The sequence below is a fragment of the Ambystoma mexicanum genome, chromosome 7p, assembly GCF_040938575.1.
Source record: "Ambystoma mexicanum isolate Mex_15411 chromosome 7p, UKY_AmexF1_1, whole genome shotgun sequence".
NCBI classification, from domain to species: domain Eukaryota; kingdom Metazoa; phylum Chordata; class Amphibia; order Caudata; family Ambystomatidae; genus Ambystoma; species Ambystoma mexicanum.
This window is the reverse complement of record NC_090939.1, coordinates 835,278,875-835,300,388: the sequence shown is the minus strand read 5'-3', so window position 1 is coordinate 835,300,388 and position 21,514 is coordinate 835,278,875. Positions and strand designations below refer to the sequence as shown.

General features: G+C 44.5%; 1 protein-coding gene across 2 annotated transcripts in view; it reads right to left on the bottom strand.

The window, feature by feature from the left end:
- NALCN (sodium leak channel, non-selective) overlaps positions 1–21,514 on the bottom strand; it is a 3,431,684-nt gene that overhangs the window by 2,194,732 nt on the left and 1,215,438 nt on the right. For both annotated transcript variants that reach the window (XM_069637002.1, XM_069637001.1), the window contains 2 exons: positions 2,747–2,889; positions 2,536–2,640 (listed from right to left, as the gene is read on the bottom strand). In XM_069637002.1, coding sequence (XP_069493103.1) covers positions 2,536–2,640; positions 2,747–2,889 — 248 coding nt within the window. The remainder of the gene's footprint in view (positions 1–2,535; positions 2,641–2,746; positions 2,890–21,514) is intronic.

Genomic DNA, 21,514 nt, shown 5'->3' with positions numbered 1-21,514 from the left:
TTCCTCACACTTTCTATCAATCATCATTCAAAGTACTACACTTTGCACAAGTATTCCCAACATATTTTGCAAGTCAGATTTCTAAATTGTTTACATTTTTACTATTGCAAAATCAATGTTTCATTACGATCATTTAAATGCAACAATTTGCAAACCTATGTTCCATGATAACTTCCTAAAAGCAAGGATTTGTCTAAATTCTAAATCTATACATTTCATCATGTATCTTTATTTCTCTATCTTGCAATACCTGACGCGTTACGGATATACGGGTATCCTCCTTCAGAGGCTAACTCGTTTCTTGTTTCCAAATTATGTTGCTTGATTACAATCTCAAACTGTAGTGCAAAGTGCAGGACTCTAAACTCTAAATTCCCCTGGGCAGACACTTGAAAGTGTGCCACATATTTGTCCAGTATTTTAGTCGCTGATTGGAAAAATATATATTCCAAAGCTCTGAATTTGAATTTGTATTTGCTGGCTGACTGCTGTGAAATCAGCTTGAAGCAATACTGTTTTATTTTGCCTGTTGTATTATGTAATCGAAAAACCTCATCATTAGTAGACGCTGAATGGTGGCTTTCTTCACAGGACATTTGTGAAACCACACGACTGCTGCAAAATTCCAGAAAGCTAATAGCTCTGAGAAAAGACGTGCTTATGACACACAAAGGGGATTCTGCAATCTACTGCCTACCTTTTTATTGGGTAAAGGGTCAAGAAAACGAATGGCAAAAGGAGGCCGAAAACACCATTTTTTTCATTGTTTGGTAGTTTTGCACATTTTTTCAAAATAAGTAGATGGGGGTTGGTTTAGGGAATACAAAAAGGATTGGGTAATGCGGGGTTGGTGGTTGGGTGGGTTGTGGGTGGTCTCCACCTGCATTAAAAGAGGACAAAATGTGCAAAAAACGAAAATTCGAAAAAATAAATTCTGTGTTTTGGGCCTTCTCTCGTTATTTCAACATAGATCCTTTAATTGAATATCACTTGTCCTTTGATTTGTGCATCTTATGCGTGTAGTTATTTGTTTTTTACTTTTAAATCACTGTCTTTTTCCTAACAAAAATCATACTTCAAATAGTAAAATCCATCAGTTGTCGGATAGCAGAGATGGAATCGTCCCCTCAAAGCATCCTTCACCATTGAGACTCACACATGCTCCACAGAAAATCATCACTGGATGCTTCTCCCCCCCCCCCCCTGGAAATGCCCCCCCTCCGGAAATGGCCCAAAATGTCACCCTCACAATTGTGACGGCCGAAATGCCCGTCTTTTTTAATTTTTTTATTTATTTAACATTTTTAAAGCGCTCAGACAACCCACAGGCATTGAGGCGCTGTTACAGGAATTGTTTTTTTTTTGATGCGTAATTGTTTTTTTTTTTGTTTTTTGTCTTAGTTGCGTATTTATAACGCACTTAAACACCCAGAGGTTTCTAAGCGCGGACCCGGGGATTGAACCTGTGCTGCTTCATGTCGTCTTCCTTCCAAGGCGCGCACGTTGCCGCTAAGCTATCATCCCACCTTACACCACATATATATGTGGTGGGGTATGGGATATTATATTAATAAGGGTGGACCATGGGGTCTTCCAAAGCATATCTATGTGGTGTAAAGGGGGTTTAATGAAAAAAAAAAAGAAAAAAGTCTGCATTTTCGGCCGTCGCAATTGTATGTGGTCGCAGTGATCACATAGATCCCTTCTCCCCAAGTTCTTGCCATGCAACGCAGGGGCAACATTAATGCTTACAACTGCCTGTGTACAGCTCTTGGCCAAGGGAAAGAAGTTAGTCTCAATCATGTTCCACTTCCTTATGTAATCCATTTTGAGGCTTGTCACAGATATGAAGTTGACTTGTCCGATATATGTCAATGAGAGACCTGTTTTTTTTTTATCCAACAACTATTCATGATGAGCGAGAAAGTGAAAAACCACCAGAGATATAAAATACAGAGTCTTCAACCATGCTGATAAAATAAAATGTTGAACACAGGCCACTTTTTTAGTTAACAGCAAAACACCCAGAGGACTAGAATGGGCCAGGAAAGGGTGGGAATGTGGTAGAAAGGGGACATCTAAAATAGAGTTGGGTAAATGAGAACCACAGGAAGAGGATAGGAGGTCGGTGGGGTGATATTGTAGGAGGCCCATTTATTTAAAAAATAGTGCCTTCGTCATTATGCCATGTTGCCAAATACAGGAGAAACAAAAACTCCCCTGGCAGCTTGCGCACCACCGCACAGTGTTGGAGTGGACGTTAGAGGTGTAGCTAGGATTGTCAAACTAATGAGCCCGGAAGCTAGCGTGTTGGGCCCACTGCAGTGACATCAACATCTGTAAATGCCCACACAGCGGTGCTCAGTGTGCATTTACAGATTTTCAGTGGGCCGTGTCCGCTCAGGCCGTACCCTGCCTACGCCTCTGGTTGACGTGCAGAGGTATTCACGCTCTGAAAAGAAGCGCAGCCCAGCCAGACCCCAACATTGAGTCCCATGAATGCCTTTCCCATTGCTTATTCTAATAGGGCCGTACCTGTGTAGTCGCTGTCGAAGTGGTACTGCTTCTGGAACCCCACATCTGCTGGAACTGCACTCTGATCTCGGCAAAGGTCTCTATGATGACGGCGATGAAGACATTCTAGAAGCAAGCAGAGCACAGCACCAACCTCAGTGTAGGAATGGAAGCGGGCAACAGCGTAAAAGCAGCAGTGTGAAGTAAGAAACGTAAGCGTGCAGCTGCGTACCCTCACGAGCCAGGCGAGGAAGAAGATTAAGGTGATGAAGTAGAAATACGAGCGCCACCGTGGGAAACTGTCGATGGCTCGGTACATGAGGAACACCCAACCTTCCTGAGACGCCGCCTCATACACCGTAAATATGCTGGTGCCTGCAAAAGAGAACGACAACTCCTATGTAATGCGTACATCAAGTTTGGAACAATCACATGCACTTATTCAGATCATACACCCCTGAGCACATTAGGTTTATTATGTTTTCAATATTTCGAGTGGACATTATGCTCGCTACCTACTGGTTGATTAACATACAAGCAAACGTGCTTGCTTTCTCTCTCAAGGTGTCCAAGGTTAGAGGTGATGAACAGCCTACAGTCCTTCTACTATCTCATTCGGAGGCAACCCATTGGCACAGTTCCAGGTGTTAATATCCCCATATGTTTGCGTGCTATTAAGGCATGGAAACTGCGGGGGACACCCCGCATTATTTTTAAAGGGGCAGGGGACACCCCCCCAACCCCTACTCCCAAAAAGCCCAAAAATGATCCCCTCCCAAAATATCGCCTATGGCTGTTCCAGACGACCATATATATGGCAATATCTTTGGTGGGGATTATATGTTGTGATACCCCGGAGACTCAATTTTATGCTAAATCTGTGCTTTACAGGCATAGCGGCCATTGATCTAATGATGCGTGGACATTCTAAGCCCCACCGTTCCTCAGTAATCCAGCTGGTGACACCCACTTTTGACACTCAAAGAGTAATGTTTGATTGCATTGGAGAGGCAAAGGCATAGGGATCACTCTGTCTCCACCACGCTCATATGTGCAGAGGTCTCTTCGGATTCAGAGGGACCACTCACGGAGAGCCTGACATAGCGGTGGACTGTTTCCCACAACTACAGTTCAGTGGGGTTCAGAGGGAGCACGTAAGTAAACAGGGATCACAACAAATGCAGAGAAATTGACACTTGATTAAAAAAACATTACCCGCTCTGCAGAGAAAAATTCAATGAAACAATATTTAAAAAATAAAGCAATTGATGTATCTTAATAAGGGCCATTTATTAAGTCATTAAGTTTGAGCTTAAAATACTTTCATCCTTAATTTATTAGAAATGTTAACTGCATGCAGGGGCTCACCAATGTCATCACTTGCGAGAAGTGGGGTCTCCTACACGCAATTTCAAAAGTTCATGAGGTGGAGGGGAAAGAAAAGAGTGAAAGCGGGGAGAACTCATTTTCCTCTTCAACTTTCCTCCCTGTCTCATCCAGTAAACGCTGCTTGCCAATTACACTTTGCAGACAGTGTTAACCAATGGCCTCCTATGCAATCCGCCTGGTTTTGAGCAGATGCAAAACTGAGCCGGACTCCATAGGAATCCATATGTGTTACGCCTGCATGACATTTTCATGCAGTTGTAAAACAAAGTACTCACACAAGAAGGAGGAGGTTGGCAAGGCAGAGTTCCTATCTCCACTGCGTGCCCCTACTCTGCCTGGTATCAGTCAATTACTGAGCCACAGAAAATGTCAAAGACGAAAATACAGAATTTCAAAAATACACATTTTCCCGCGATTATACGTGGGGGGTATAGCAATTAGCATTAGGCCTTACATGTTTCCCTCAATTGAACGCACAACCCATTTTAAAATTAGGCTGATTATTTCGGGGGGTAGCAGAGTTTTAACTTGCCAATCCTCTATATTCAAGTACCAGGTGCTGGCCAAAACGGCGAAGGTTGAGCTATACAATATGTAGTTACATTCCATTACTAATTATCACACATGATATGTTATTTTATTTATATCACGCTCATACACAGGTGTTTCAGAGCGCGACCAGGCAAAGGGAGGGGAACAGGGGAGAGAACAAAAACAACGATTCTCTGGTGGAGAATGGTAAACGATCAAAATGTTCTTGTGCAATGAATTGAAATCGAAATCGATTTAGTAAAGTATTTGCTAGAAAGTTCAATTCACATGCATTATGTCCGATCCTCTCTAACTTGTAACCAGGCTGAATGTTAAAACTCATTAGCACATGGGTGTGGGGAGCAAGCCAATCAGATGGCTAGGCATGCAGACTTGAACCGCCGGTCCAAGCCCACGTTCCAAGCCCCCACCCTCCTACTTACCTTTTTCCAATGCTGCCACATCCGCACCTTCCCCTCACCCTCCTGCTGGCTGCCATGGAAAGGGAAGAGGGGCTCTGTGTGGAGCCCCTCTTCCCTTTCCATGGTGGCCATCTTGGAAAAGTATTTTCCTTCCTGCAACGGTGCGCTGCATGTCCCGTTGTAGGAAGGAAAATCCTTTTAACTTTAGCACCCCAGGTTACCGCTTCGGCAACTCAGGGTGCTAATAGCCTCCATCCCCTGTTCCAGCCTCTGGAACGGGGGATGAAAGCCATGTAAGTGATGCGTAACCAAACTAGATTATCATTCTAGCCTACATACAACACACACATCTAACCAACAACTAGTAAACGAATGCTCAGTGTCATGTCGATTCATGGAATATTTGCCCGTTTCAAAGTGAATTTGCACTGCTGAAAAGTGACTTTGCAGTGCCGACACAAACCCTGATTCATGGAACCGTGAAAAGTGTAATTTTGCAGTGCAAAGTCCAGGCAAAGTAAGTGCATAGTCATTGTTGCAGTACAAAATTACTTTCCCGGACTTTGCATGGCAAATATACCCTTTGCACAGTTCCATGAATCAGGGGTTGTGGGCAGTGCAAAGTCACTTTTCAGCAGTGCAAATTCACTTTGAACCGGGCAAATATTGCATGAATCGGGCCCAGAGTCTCCCCCTCTACCCAAAAATAATTAGGTGGAGAAAAACGGGTTTACACTGTGGGACAATGTGACCCTGTGCAAGAAAGAGAACGTCTGTTACTGGCTTTGAGCGGCTCTAAAACAGCGCTGCCGCATGGAGCAGGTAGGATGTGAGGGCGAAGGGATTACCACCAAAGGCCATGATGAGAGCTGGAAAATCCAGAAGCCTAACTCTGAGTCATGGAAGGTTGTTTGAGGCCTAACAGGGAGAGGGACAAAGAAGAGGAAACAGTGAAATGCTCTGGGGCGTGAAAGAGAAGGATACATGGTGCGTGCCAGCCAATGAGAGGCAGACATTCCTGACAACGATTGGTAAACAGTTTGTTTGTTTGTTTGTTTTATTATTTATAATGCGCGCCAGACCCGTGGGTACCAGGGCGCAAAACAGAGCAAGGAGTTAGATACAGTGCTGTCCAATACTTATATACAGTACACAGTTAAGGACAATAGTAAGTGGTAGGCGATATATACAAACACGAAGGATGAAGATAAGCGGGCACGGGTGATGGCAGTGGGGTAATCGGATAAAAACGACAATACAATGGGATGTGTGAAACGGTGTTAACAGTCGGGAAGATAAGAATGCGATACGTACATGTAAAGAGGACCGCCGGCCTATCAGCCGTGAGAGTTCAGGAGTCACAATATATACAGGATATACATGTGGTTGTGATTATTCTGGATTTAGTGGTCGTTGTCTTTAAACCGGTTGATGATGTTGTGTCGGAAGTAGAAGTATACAGTGCCCACATTTTCTGTACCCCGATTAGAGAGGACACACTAAACTTTGTAAAAACAGGGGCTAAAGCTTAATTCGATGTTCTCACCAACATTCTGTGCTCAATGATCCAAATGACATTACAGGCAGTAGCACTCCCGTAGATATAGACAAACACATCACAACATCGGTCTAGTGGTGATAGAGGATAATGGATTTCCACTGTGATTTAGAGGGGGTAATTTTCTAAAAAAAATCAAAATTGCATGCAGGGGGCCACGAACGTTAGCACTTGTGTGCTCGTGTGTGCCCTGCGTGCCATTTTAAAGTTGCACAGGCGGGATGGACAAGGAAAGCGTTAAAGCAAGGCAGACCCACTGTATTGTTCAATTTTCCACTCTGTCTTATGGAATATTAAGCGGCAGTCGCAAATGCACTTTGCATGCGCCGTTACTAACGGATTCCTTTCATATTCAAATGTTCTTGACCAGGTGCAAAACCTATATGGATTCCATAGGAACACATCTGCTGTACGCCTGCATGAAAATGTCACACTGGCAATATGGACAAGGACTGCATGTCGGCAAGTGCATCTCCTCTCTGTGCCCGTTTTGTCTCATCTCTGCTAGAAAATGGGACAGCACGTTACATAAATGAAATGAAATGAAATTTTATTTATATTGCGCTCGTACACAAGTGTTTCAGAGCTCAACCAGGCAAAAGGGAGGGGAACAAGGGACAACAGAAAAAAAGGAAAACAGCGATCTTACTAGGCCCAGTGACATTAAGAAAGCGCAAGTGCATGGAAAAGGGAAAAGGAGGAAGGCGCATGGAAGGGTTGGAAGTGGAAAGTGCGGATCAGAGGAGAGAACAGGATAAATACTAAATAAAATAAATAAATAAAGGCGATAAACCATGGAAGTGCAGCCAGCAAATGGCAAGGATTAAAGCAATATGTACCATCCAGCCCAAAGACTCAGCAGGAACCCATAGACATGACAGACCCCAAGACGAGCCTGCTAGGGCCTTTTACATCTGAAAGCCTTAACATGGAGTCCTGGGAAGCTAACAAAAGCAAACTTGAGCAACCCATTGGCACTCCCCCAACCAGCCAAACCCACCCTGAAAGGACAGGCCCAAATGCCTCCTGATCAACGCCCCATCTGTATCCATGCTCTGAATGGACACTTCTTACCTTCTCTCCGAAGACCAGATCGACGTACTCTTCATCACAGAAACGTGGCTCTCAGATGATCAGTCCCCAGTTTTCCATGAGAGTATCCCGGCAGGCTTCAAGATCATCTGTATTATCACAACAATAGGAGAGGAGGTGGCACAGCTCTGGTGCACATAGACTCCTTTATAGTCTCAACGCCCTGTGGGCCCCATTTTCATATGGGATGAAGGAGAAAATCGCACAGACTCATTTTATAAGTGGCGGTGGAGGAAATTGAGGCTAAAAACCAAGACTTAATGCTCTCATGTCTGCAAAGATAACATGGGTGATGGCTGGGATTGTGAGAATGAATGGGATTTGCATAGTATCGTGGGCCAGAAAGTGGAATGGGCCTCGATTTATCACTTGCTTAAGAGCAGAGAGATCTCAAAGGAAGCCATTAATAAAGGCCATCTTCAAAGCGTCCTTCACGGGCAGTATTTTTTTTTCCTCACAAGACCGAGGAGAGAACTGAAGAGCAAATGCAAATTTGCCTGGTTTTAATTTCGATTTAGAAAATGACCCCGACACTGATTTTGATTTTGATGAGGACAGCGAAGTCCTGATCATGTAGTGGAAAGCGGCAACGGTGCAAACCAAAAATCTTGTGAAATTTTCTATGCCTGTACCTCCTGGGCTGCGAGGGTGTTTTAGCAGTCGGGTGGAAGAGGAAGCAGTGTTCATAGACATTAACCTAGTGTTCTGATAGGCTCCCAACTGCGTCATTCTCCTGAGACTGACTGAACTGTTCAGCAAGGCTTACCTACGTCACTTCCTTCATAGTATGTAGAGTCACCAATATACTGGCGTAACTCTGGCAAATGTTATTCAGTTACCATTGCATGCGGTTGCACACACTTATAATATGCATATGCAATGTAAGATCTAGCGTGCTGTAACCTAAATTCAGGATGGATTCAGGAGATAAGTTAATGGTCATCAATAGTAATGAACAAATTACCATAATCAATTGAAAAAACAACCTTTGGAATCTCACTTGAGAGTCGGGAACATCAATTTACTATGGCGAGCAGATTTTGGTCTCACGTTGTGTTACATACGCAGTTGAATTGTCAATGCACCACAATGCCATGCTGAAGGTGGCGTTCATGCTGATTGCGTTGCATGCTGGGAGGGACTTGAAGGGAATTTCCTCGTCACCTCACTGTTGCAGCGGCACCACGTGACAACCTGCACCAGATAATATATTTAATTAGAATAGAAAAGCCTTCATTAACAACCATGAAGGACACCCGTGGCACAGAACACAGGTGTAGCATTAAAGCTGATGCCAGCTGTGTAACACAAACACTGGCAATCTTTTGTATGGTGGAAGACTGCACAGTGCACAAAAAAATATTGATGGGTGAGGGGGCGGTGGTGAAGACGGATAAAGGTGTATAAATGAATGTGTGCGAATGCATGAATGGGAGGGTAAAATGGGGGAATGAATGAATTCAAATTGGAAGATGGATGAAATAAAGAGACTGTAAGGATGGGTGAGAGTGCGGGAATATATGAATGTATGTAAGAGTGACATAATGTGTGTGTTGGTTTGAGAGATGGAATGCTCCAAAAAGGAATTATACGATCGGACGAAAACAAAAGGTCCGACCGTACAAAAAGTCTGAAAAATGCTACCACCAAAGGTTCGAACACCAAAAGTACAAACCTTTGGTGGTAGCATTGTAGGTGAGTATATAAAAAAAAAGACTGCAGGGGCTGCGGGGGTGTCCCCGCAACACCCCACTCACTATACTGTGTGGTATGGTGAGTGGGGTGTTGCGGGGGACACCCCCGCAGCACACCTAAAGAAAAAAAAACAGGGGCTGCGGGGTGTCCCCCGCAACACCCCGCTCACTATACTTTACAGTTAGGGGAATCCTCTGCAGCTCCCGAAAAGAAAAAGAAAAGGACCCTGCGGCGCCGGTTCCCGATCACGGATGTGAAAGGGAACTGGCGCTGCAGGGACACAGCGCGACGCAATGACAGGTAAGTGGGGTGTGGGTATGTTGGGGGTGTGCCTGGGAGTGTGGGTATGTATAGGTTTTATACGTGTGTTCGCATGGGAAATGTACAACACTTTTGTGGTTCGTACATTTCACATGCGAACATTTCGGCCGTGGCAAAATCAGCCGCTGTCAGATCACGTAGATCCTCCAAAAACAAGTGTGAGGATGGACGGATAAATGAATGAGTGTGAGAAGGGTTGAATACATTATGTACTAATAACCCTGAAGATGGTGTGATGTGGGAATGAAGAGCGGCGTAAGGATATGTGTTTTGGTTAATGAGTGGGAGAATGGCTGAATGAAAGAAGGAATGAGAGTGTGATGATGGACGGGTTGTGAGAATGAATGGTAGTTGTGTAGTGTCATGGAATAATGGGCTGGTGTATTACTGGACTGGACTGGGAAGCATGCTAGGATTAAAGAAGTCGTGCCTCATAATGTCCAGTGTGACCAATTGGCCAAGCTGGAGGGGGCTGTAAGGCTGGTCTACTCGGGAGTCGCATTCCCGGAATAGAAATTATGAAACTAACTCAGTTTGTGTCTGAAAATACTTTAACTGGCCATGAGCTGCTGGTCCGTTGACCCTTCACTGTCCTAACCAGCCTGTCATTAGTCAAGGATACGGGTAAGCAGGATACAGCAAGTCCCTTATTGTACATGAGTCATTGGCCCGAGTTCAAAATTGAATCTAGCAAAAGAGCAATAGTAATTTGACTGGAGCATAAAGTGCCAAGGGATTAAGTGGCCAAAAGTGGTTATTGACTGAACTTGCTGGCCCAAAATTGAGCAAGTCGCACTGCACATCGCTGAAATTGGTGACAGTAAGCCAGGACGGGAGGCATAGTATGGAGTCCATGTAACCCTTCTGTGCAAGGGAAATTAGGAGGCCGTATAGATCAGATGTAAAGAGCATCAGAACAAAAGATATGATGGCTGGAATGTTTAGAATTAATCTTAACCTCTAGCATTGCTCTGGGCAACCCTCCAGACCATCGTTCTTCACCTGCCAAGCCATTACAGAAGGGGAAAGACCATATGCAAATCAGGCAGGGTCCCACCCCTAAAAGGACAGTCCAGTCCGAACTGTTTGGTCACATCCATCGTCACATCCCTTCTGCACGGGACCACAAGCATCCCCAAGCATGTTTCTGTCTCGTTGGGCCTCACCAGTGGGGAGTAGCTTGGGTCGCAGTCCCAGCAGGCACTGTCCCCACCTCTGGGCATACCCATCCCACCCGGAGTGACCAAGCAAAAGAAAGTGCCGCAGAGCCCTCTCTAATGGGAGCAAAGAAAGGGCAAACTGGATATGCTTATGATCTTTGCATTCTGTAAAGCACTGGTAGCTACCTAATGCAGAGTGCAGAAGAGCCCCCCCCCCCAAACCCCAATGGAAGCAAGACAAGCGCCTAATCCTCTACAAGCTCTTCAGATCCTGAACTGCACTACCCCAATTTTACACACATATCTTTGTCCTCATGCCAGTGCTATTCATTGACATGGGCGCTTATTGTGACATCACAGTCGGGGTGCTCTCTAGGCCACAGAGCCCCTCCTGGTCCATTATGTTTTATTCACCTGATCATAACCACACTTCCCCAGGGAATTTGGTGGTTTCAGAGAGTGCTACATAAAAAAGGCAGTATTGCTTATCAAAAGCAATACTTGGCAAGTTCACTTGCTGGAACAAACCTGGAGAGAACCTGACCTTGCAAAGGAAGTACATGTTTATGGAGTTTATGGAAAGGCAATAACTGTTCCTTTTTCACCTGGGTATCCGGGGACAGCGTATCACTTGGAGAACATTCCCAGATTATGGAAAACGTTAAAATCACAGTTAGGCCCCATTGGTGAAACAGGTTTGCTCATTGCAATACAAAACATATCAGTCCAATCTACCTGAATTACATTAACCACCATGTGGGAACCAGCCATTCCATAGTTGGAATGGTAGAAATCTTGGACAAATATTGGCAAGCCTTGGACAACCACTCTTTGAGTGCGCAGAGGAAGAAGTCATTGCTACTGCATGCTTCAGGGCCAGAGGGGCGGCATGTCTACCAGGAAATACCGCCACTGAGCAGGGAAGACACTGGGGAGAATACGGGAGACAACTAGACAAGTCCTATTTCAACCAAATGAATATATAAATAGAAAGACATCCTTTCTACTCACGCAAGCAAGTGAAAGGGAATATCACGGGTGACTGTGTCCACTTGGTATAGACTGCCACTATCATTTCCATTTGGAACATATGTGAACCCAGAAGAATTAGTCAAGGATCAAAGCAGCAAATGATAGAAGAAATGCTGTGGATGATCGGTGTACCCCATATTTCGCATTAACGAAGATGTTGCAGCGTACTGAACTGTTCGCAAAGTCAGCAAAGGTAAAAACAAGGAACAAGAGGATGACAGCGACCAATGTGAACCTGAAGGTGGAACTAGTGGCTAACAAGGCAGATATGAAGACATTTGTGATGGTGGAACTGGAGAAGATAAAGTGTTTCAGCTACAGGACACAGAGTCCATGTGTGAATTCTAGGCCATCTCCTCCTATCGGACCGGAATGTTGAGGGTGTGGGGTAAAGGGACATTTTAGAGTAGCCTGCAGAAAGAAGACATGATTTACATTTGTTCAGGGTAGTTAGGAGTCGGACTCAGAGGTGTTTAGGAACAAAAGGGGAATGATGAAAAGACTCCCTAGTTCATTGTTAAGATGGATAGATTGCCTGTGACCATTATAGAGAGAGAACATTGGAAGAGTATAAGGAAGCAGGGTTTATCCACACAAGGTAAGAAAGCAGATGATTTTGAACACCAAGCAGTGTCTAGGGGAATGGAAATGTACATGCTGGGGTAGTTGCAGGCGTTTTAATTGAATTTTAAAGAGTGTGCAATGTTGGTAAAGGTGTATCTAGCGCACAAGGGCACAATATATTAGGTTTGAGGTACCAGGCACGCATGAATAATAAGTTCAACCCAATTGGCATGACACCATTATTATCTGTGCAAGGAGGTAATCAAGAATTGCAGGTTCAAGGCCTACACATGGACACATTTCAAAGGTATGCATGTGAATCAGTGCAAAGAAGCAGAGTAGGGACTGGACCGGGTACTATAATAAGGCATCACTGAACTCATAGAAGCTGCTGAATGGTTGTCTCAGATAGTAGTAGCAAGCAAGAGAAGCAGAGAAAATAGATTCTGACTTGATTTCAATGACAATTCTGCGATTCTGATCAGCGTTAATGGTGTGGATTTGGTAGTGGCGTTTGATTCAGCAGCAGCATACCACCAAATGATACTGTTGGAGGAATACAGGCACCTCCATTTTTTCATCACATCATTTGCAGATTTTGATCATCAGAGCATGCTTTTTGGGCTGGGATCATTCACCTTTTTTTAAAAAAAAAAAAAACGATTCCGTGGGGCATACATGTAAGGAGGGAAAGAAGGAGGGCAGTTCTAACATGATAATATTCTAATGAATTGGAAAGGAAGAAAGGATGACAATGTTAAAATGTACGATGGAATGCATACCCTAAGGAAAAAGAGGGTGACCATAGAGATCAGTAAGAGCAAGTTCAGAGTTCCTGAGATGGAATATTTCGGACACATGCAAGTGGCTTTGGGTACAAGTCAAAGGTGAATTAGCTGAAGTCCAGTGATCATGGTGCAGTTCCCAGCAACAGTGATGAAATGAAATCATTCCTGGGGTTGGTACATTTTTACAATTAGTGTGTAAGAAGGTTTTCAGAAATAGCACATCCTTAAGGTGTTTAATGAAGAAAAGTGTCTTTTTTCAAATAGAACAAGGCTTGTGTGGAAGTGGTACTCTTTGCGAAGTTCCCCCTTTCAGAGAATGTGATGTTAATATGCCATTCATAATAAAAGTACTAAGGATCTTCACAATGCGTAGGTGACGTCAAAAGAGAGATTACGGTTCATGAGCACGTAAGAGTATACAGCAATTGAAAGGAAACACTTGATGTTTTGTTGGGGACCACAGTATTTTATAAAATATGTGTTGGACCATAATTAGACAATCAGGACTGATCAGAAACCCTGGTGAAAGATTTTACAGCAAAAACAGCCTAGCTTAGCCTAGCCTACTTTTACGCCCTAAAAATTGGCAAATACTCTCAGAAAATACCAAAAATTGTACAAATACAACAAAAAATAGGAAATGCACCGCAGGAGCCTGTCCACCTGCTTGCACCCACAATGCTCCATGGATGTGTTTGCAGTAGCAGCGCACATAGAGTCACAGGAGGAAACGTAGTTCTGCCTGATTCCGAAGAGGTAAAGATGCCACTTTTAATGTGCACGAAGTGCAAAGATATATTTGGGCCAAAAAAAACGTTTTATAGTTCAAACATGTTTTTACTCACATTATGCTCCCTCTGGCAGTGGGACTTACTTTAATACTCCCCAAAAAATTATGTTACTCCCGACTTTATAAAATACTCCCACTATAAAATGTTATCTGGAGCACTGATTGAAGGCATTGCCAAAAGCCACTATGAGAATTTCTGGCTTGATTTACCAGCTTCAATAATATATTTTAAACTGATCTATGCATGTAGGAAATGCAACTGTATAGGTGAATTGTTTGAATGCCACCAGAGTATAAAGAGTGTGTACACAAGGAAGAAAGCACAGCATTAAGTGTGGAGGTGGGAACTGGATGCAGAGCAGTACTGCTTGTGGAGTGGGTAAATGCACTAGATGGGGATGAAGTGCCCCCAAAAGGCCAGACAATGGACGGTTAAAGGGTGGTCTAAAAAGAAGCAGGTGGAGGAAATAGTCTAGCTAGATGGGAAGTTATTTATTTATTTATTTTTATTGTTTGACATGTGTATAGCGCGCCAAGCCCAGAGCATCTGGGCGCTTATTGCTTAAGCAGGTTGGACCAAGTTAGGGAAGACCTTTCAATGGAACGGTGGTTAATGCGTTAATGCTATGGTTGAGGGAAAGGTTTATAAAAAATAACACAGTAAAGGACATTCACCTAAAATAGTTACTTGTGGCCTGGGGTCTAGGGGGGATATCATTTTAATAATAATAATGTGCATTTATATAGCGCTACAAACCCTCAGGCATCTGAGCGCTGCTTAATATTACCCACGTTGTGTGGTGCTCATTTATCGACCTTGGAAGGAACTTGTGTCGGTAGGCTCTGCACGGACGTAAAAGCGAGCGCTGTACTCGCTGTGCTATCTGACCAGCTAAAATGATGATTGTGTGGCGACTGATCTCAGAGTATTGGACATGCCTGAACTCAGATAAGAGCGCTAAGGCATACAGGAAACCATTATGTCTCCTACGCCTTAGAAAAGGCTGAAAATAAATGTTGTGGGTCCATGTAAAAGCAAACACATTTCTCATGGTATTGATAGATCACTATTCAAAGTGACCAGAGGTCAGCTTTTTGGAACAAGTTACCACCCAAATGAAGGAGATCTTTCGAAGACAGGGCTATCCAGAAATGGCTCTGGTTGAGAATAGGCAATTCTTTGCAGGGAAGTAGATAAGGAAGCACCGAGTAAAAAGAATACAGGCGGAAGTTTACATTAGTGTTCCATCTGGAAGGTAATGGCAATGTGGACCAGCTGAAATGGGTAATCCGAACTAAAGCTGCCAATTGCACACCTAAGATCTCTTGCTCTTCGCCCTCCCAATGCCACTAGCAGACCCCCCCCCAACCCTCCTTCCATTGCAGATTCACCATTGTGCCAAGAGAACACGCACGTGGCAACAGGGTGTGGTACAAGACCACATAACAATGCAACAAGCAATCGGCAATCGTCTGGTTGATCTCTCTGTTCAGACTCATGCAAGAGCGAGAGGTAAAGTCTTAGCTCATTCCTTTATCGGTAAGGAAGACTAATGGAGAAGGAAGGAGAGCCGGAAGTGATACCCAACCTGAAGAAGATAAGGGAAAAATACGAGTTCTAACACAGGCCAGTGAATAAACACGCTGCAAACTACTCTGTGGTTGTGGACTCAGTAAGACTAAGATGGTGGATGAGTATACAAAGGGCAAATCCAAGTTTTCCAACCCACTACAAGTCACAAGGTTTTCAGATATGTGGTGAATGTTTAAGAGGGTCCCAGCATGGAACCTGAGCTGGGCAATGCAATGTGAAAGGACAACGATGCAAGGTGCATGGATCTGGTGGGTGTGGGCGGAGACGCAACTTCTCACTGAAGGAAGACGATCAGGTTGTGGTTGCAAAAATACCTCCGAGGGAGACAAGAGAATGGAAGCAGTTGGACTATCAAAGGAGGGCAGGCAGGAGGGTTGTGAACTTCCCACATAAAGTGGTGGGGTAGTATGCAGTAGCATGCCAGGAATCAGAGATGAACACTGTAGTATGCCAGGAAGCACAGATGACAGCTGTAATATAACAGGAAGGAGAGATTAACACTGCAGCATACCTGGAACTAGAGTTCAACACTGTAGAATGGCAGGGAGCTGTGGTGAATGCTGTAGTATGGCAGGGAGCAGAGATGTGCATTGTAGTATGCCAGGAAGCAGAGATGACACCTGTAATATGGCAGGAAGCAGAGATGTGCATTGTAGTAAGGCAGGCAGCAGAGATGAGCATTGTAGAATGCCAGGAAGCATAGGTGAACACTGTAGTATTCCAGGAGGCTGTGACAAACGCAGTGGAATGCATGACGCAGAGATACACGCTGGAGACTGGCATGAAGCAGAGATGAACACTGTAGTATGCCAGGAATCAGAGTAGAACACCTTAGTATTCCAGGGGGCAGAGATGAATGTTGGTATGCCAGGGAGAAGAGATCAACACTGTAGTATGCCCGGAAGCATAGATCAAAGCTGTAGTGTGCCAGGAGGCAGTTATGAACACTGTAGTATGCCAGGGGGCAGAGATGAACGCTGCAGTATGCCAGGGACTACAGATGAACACTGTACTATGCCAAAAAGCAGAGCTGAATGCTGTGCCAGGAAACAGAGATGAGTACTGTAGTATGACAGGAACTAGATATGAACATTGTAACATGCCAGGGAGAAGAGATTAACACTGTGGTATGCCGGGAAAAAGAGATGAGCACTGTAGACTGCCAGGAAGCATAGATGAACACTTTAGTATGCCAGGAGGCTGTGTTGAATGCAGGGGTATGCCAGGAAGCAGAGATACCCACTGTAGAATGGCATGAAGCAGAGGGGAAGACTGTAGTATGCCAAGAAGCAGAAATGAACACTGTAGTCTACCAAGGACTACAGATGAACACTCTAGTATTCCTGGAAGCATAGATCAAAGCTGTAGAATGCCAGGAAGCAAATATGAGTGCTGTAGTATGCCAGGGAACAGAGATGAATGCTGGTATGACAGGAACTAGAGATGAAGACTGTAACATGCCAGGCAGAAGAGATGAACACTGTAGTATGCCAGGAATCAGAGCTGAATGCTGTAGTATGCCAGAAAGCTGTGATGAACACTGTAGTATGCCAGGAATCAGAGCTGAATGCTGTAGTATGCCAGAAAGCTGTGATGAACACTGCAGCATGGCAAGAATCTGTGATGGATGCTGTAGTATGGCAGGGAGCAGAGATGAACACCGTTGTATGCTAAAAATCAGATCTTTAGTATGCTAAAATTAAATCTTTAGTATGCCAGGAACTACAGATGAACTCTGTAGTATGCGAGGAAACAGAGATGAGCGCTGTAGTATGCCGAAGAGCAGAGATGAACTCTGTAGTATGCCAGGAACTACAGATGAACACCGTAGTATGCCAAAAAGCAGGAATGAACACTTTAGTATGCCAGGAACTACAGATGAACTATGTAGTATGCCAGGAAGCAGAGATTAATTCTGTGGTATGCTAGGAAACAGAGATGAGCTCTGTAGTATGCCGAAAAGCAGAGATGAACACTGTAGTATGCCAGGCAGCAGAGATGAGTGCTGTAGCAGGCCAGGAAGCAGGTATGAACACGGCGGTGTGCCAGGAAGCTGTGATTAACACTGCTGTATGCCAGGAAGCAGAGATGAACGCATGAGTAACAGTGCAAGCATTGGCATCAGTTGGGAATTTTATTATGACAGACAATTGGGAGAGGAATGACACTATGCTGGATGAGACCATGTTGGGTACAGAGCAAAAACAATGTGGAACAAGGATTAGGAAAATCCCAACTAAATTAAAGGATAATGAAATGTATAGAAGGGTAGAGGACCTGCTTTGTAAATAGAAATTGCTATCCCCTTTTGTTCAATTTGATGCGTTTGTTGATTTGCTTATAAGGACGAGAGGTGAGTAGGGTTAGACTAGAATGTGGGATGGCTGATGCATGACTGGCTGATATGCTAACATGGGAGAGGTTTTTGCCCCAGTGGTGCCTGTGTGACCAGCACTGACAGTTGGCCAAGCTGGAGAGAGTATCAAGGCCTAGGGAGGTCAAAGGTGGCATTCTCTGAATAAAACGAGAGGACCTGAATCAGAATATACATACAAAGTCTATAGGCACAAGCCAGGAGAGGAATGGGAGGTATGATATGATATGATAAGGCATTTATAACGCGCCTATACACAAGTGTTTCAAGTATGGTATGGAAGTACAGGCAACGTAAGTGCTAGTGGCATAGATCCAGAAGTGAGCTCGGGGGACACAGAGTGGGAGAGATTCAGAACACAGTTGTGATAAGTTCTGGGATCAATGGATCTGCACTGTAATTTGTCAGTGGATGGGCAGTGAATGGGACCCTAAGTTTTTTTGGAATACCTGTACGATGAGATGCTGCATTACAAAGTTCAATGTGGAATGAAGTTGTGTCACAGGCTGTCTGGTGGTTTAGTGGTGGTATGACCAGGGGGCGTATTAGTGACAGCGTACTGTTAAGGCAATAAACAAATATTCTTGACACAGCATTGTTTTTTGTTTTGTTTTTTCAGAAGCTATGGAATTGACCGGATCTACGTGATCCAACCGCAGCTGATTTTCTTGCGACAGAAAAGTTCGCATGTGAAATGTACAAACCACAAAAGGTTCGTATATTTCCCAATGCGAACACACATTCAAAACCCCTACACAACCAAACCCACACCCACAACACACCCCCAGCCACACCCACAACACCCCCTAACCAAACCCCCAACCACACCCCATCAGTATGTTTGTAATGTAATGTAATTGTTATTTGTAGAGCGCCTTATCTCGTTAGTATGGCCTCAAAGCTCTGTAGGTGAAAGCCCTCAGGGGACTGAAGTCCAGGTATGGGAAGTTCGTCAGAGGAGTTTAGAATGTGTGTGTGCATTTTAGCCAGTACAAAGGTAGGAAGGAGTGGCCAAGTTTCTGCTAGCAACCCATGACGAGATTGCATGTGTATGGGTGCTGTGAGGTAATCTGGGGAAGATGCAAGAGCAGGAAACTCATTATGTGTGCCGCTAGACCGAATTTCTGTTGTGGGGGATAGATGCATTCTTATTGCAGAGGATTTGTGTCTTATGTGTCGTAAAGTAGTGTATGATAGCAGATGCGTGCGGGTTGGTGGCCATGCCTTTGGCTATTTTCAATAAGCGTGGGGTGTGATATGTACCTGTGTGTCCTGGCAGTTTTTTGGGTTTCATAGATGCAGCTGAATTTAGAAGGGGTACATTCAAAGTGGGTGGCTAAATTCTACACAGTGGCTATATTCTGAGCAGATATATATATAACACAGTGCCTACACTCAAATAATGCAGATAAGTATAAAACAGAGGCCATACTCAAAAAGAATGCAGCTAGATACAACACTGTGGCTATGCTCAAAATGCTGCTAAGTATAAGACAGTGGTTATACTAAAAAAGAAGGCAGCTGCATACAACACCGGCTATACTCAAAAGGCAGCTAAATATACCACAAGGGCTATACTAAATATGCAGTTAGATGTAACATGCATAAAGCTGGCTAAATATACCATAGTGGATGTACTCAAATGCAGCTACATATGACACAGAGGCCATACTCAAATGCAGCTAAATATGATGTACTCAAAGATGCAGCTAAATATGACAGTGGATATACTCAAAATTGCAGCTAAGTATAACACAGTGGCTATACTCAAATACAGCTTAATATGATTTACTCAAAAACACAGCTAGATGTGATGTACTCAAACAATGCAGCTAATTATGACACTGGATATACTCAAAAAGAATGCAGATAAATATAATACAGTGGCTAGACACAAAGATGCAGGGGCTTGACAGGAGACAGGGGTGGGGGGAGTCAGAAGGCCCTCTGGAAGGCAAGGTGGTCCTTGATGTGTCAGATGCCAAGGGGAATTGAGTTCCAGATAGGTGGGGCTTGGACAGAGAAGGACCCCCTAATCCTGTTGATTTGAAAGGAGAGATTACAAGTAGTAGTGCAGTGCCTGAGGGCAGGTTTCAGGTGGCTTGCTAGCTGGTGAGTTTATGTTGAAGGTATCATAGGCCTGTTTTTGTGGAGGGCACAGTGGGTGATACACATGACTTTGAAAGTGGCTCTTTGCTCGACATGGAGCCAGTGGAGGACACGGAGGGCACTGCAGTGTTTTTTGGACCCTTTAGAGCTTTTTCATTTGTTAAGCAGGAGTGCCCAGGTACAGGTAGTTCGCGTAATCTAGGCGGGAGAGGACAATGACAATGATTGCATTGAGTCTGTGAGGGTAGGAGAGGCAGGGGAAGATGCATCTGAGAATTGGTAGGTGTAGATAGTAGGATTAGACACATTGTTAATGTGGTGTGTGAATGTCAGGTCAGCGTCCATGGTGCATCCTAGTTTCAATACTGAGTTGGATGCAGTGGGAGGGGAGCCCAGGGAGGAAGGCCAAGGGGTGGGCTGGGGGAAGAGAGCAATCTTAGCGCAGTTCATGATTTCTGTTTTTTCATGATTGAGGGGTCGGTGGTTGGCCGTCCTCCAGATGTCGATGTCAGAGAAGAAGGAAGAGAGTTTGGGTGGGGGAGGGAGGCACACTTAGGATTCTTAAAGATGATCTGGGTGTCATCACCGTGGTTGTAGCAGGTAAAGTGGTGTGAGCGGATAATAGTGGGTAGGGGGCTCAGGGAGAGGTTCAGCAGTAGGGGAGAAAGTGATGTGTCCCATTTGAGACAGGGTGGTGGGCAAAGGAGAAGGAAGAGATGAGGGTGATTTAAGATCTATTAGCCAGGAAAGAAGAAATCCATCTAAAAGCTGTGTTCCTTATGCCCAGTGAGTGGAGTCTGTCAGTGAAGATGTCACAGTCAATGGTGTCGAAGGCAGCTGAGAGGTCTAGCAGGATAAGTGCAGCACAGTCGTCAGAATCTGCAGTGTTTTTGAGGTCATCCCAGTTGGAGACTAAGGTTGAGTCTGTTCCATGGAGGGGTCTGAAACTGGACTGAAGAGGTGGTTGGATTCTGCGGGCAAAGCTGGAGTAGGCTGTTCGGTCAATATGTTTAGCTAAGAAGCAGTTGTTGGAGATATGTCTGTAATTGGCAGGAAGTAGGGGATCCAAGCATGTTTTGTTTGAGGAGGGGTTTGATGTGTGAGGTCTTGAATGCTGCTGGAATATATAGGCCTGAGGTGAGGGAGGAGTTAAAAATGGATCTTGCTATATCCCCTGCACACGTTATGGAGAAGATTTCATTGATGAGGGCTGGAAGGCATGGGTCATTCAGGGATCCCAACAGGCGGCTGTTAGTAAGTAGCTTTAGGATTTTGGGTAGAGAGATGGGGTGAAAGAGGAGGAGAAGATAGGGCGAGAGGAGGGTGGGTTGAGGAGTCAGCAGTGGTCTGGTGTAAATGTTGCTGTGATGAAAATGATATCTGGGCTTTCAGTGGACATAAGGTAAAAAAAATTGTGTCCGTTTTTGGCGACTGATTTAGCGTTGATGAGGATGCAAGAGATTAAGGAGGGTCAGCTGGGGCTGAACTTCCTATGAGAAGCGTATGGCAAGGGGGCACAAGGGGAGGGTAGAAAACGTGGTGGAGAGGTGCCCCTGGTGGATGCCCCATGGGTGATGCACT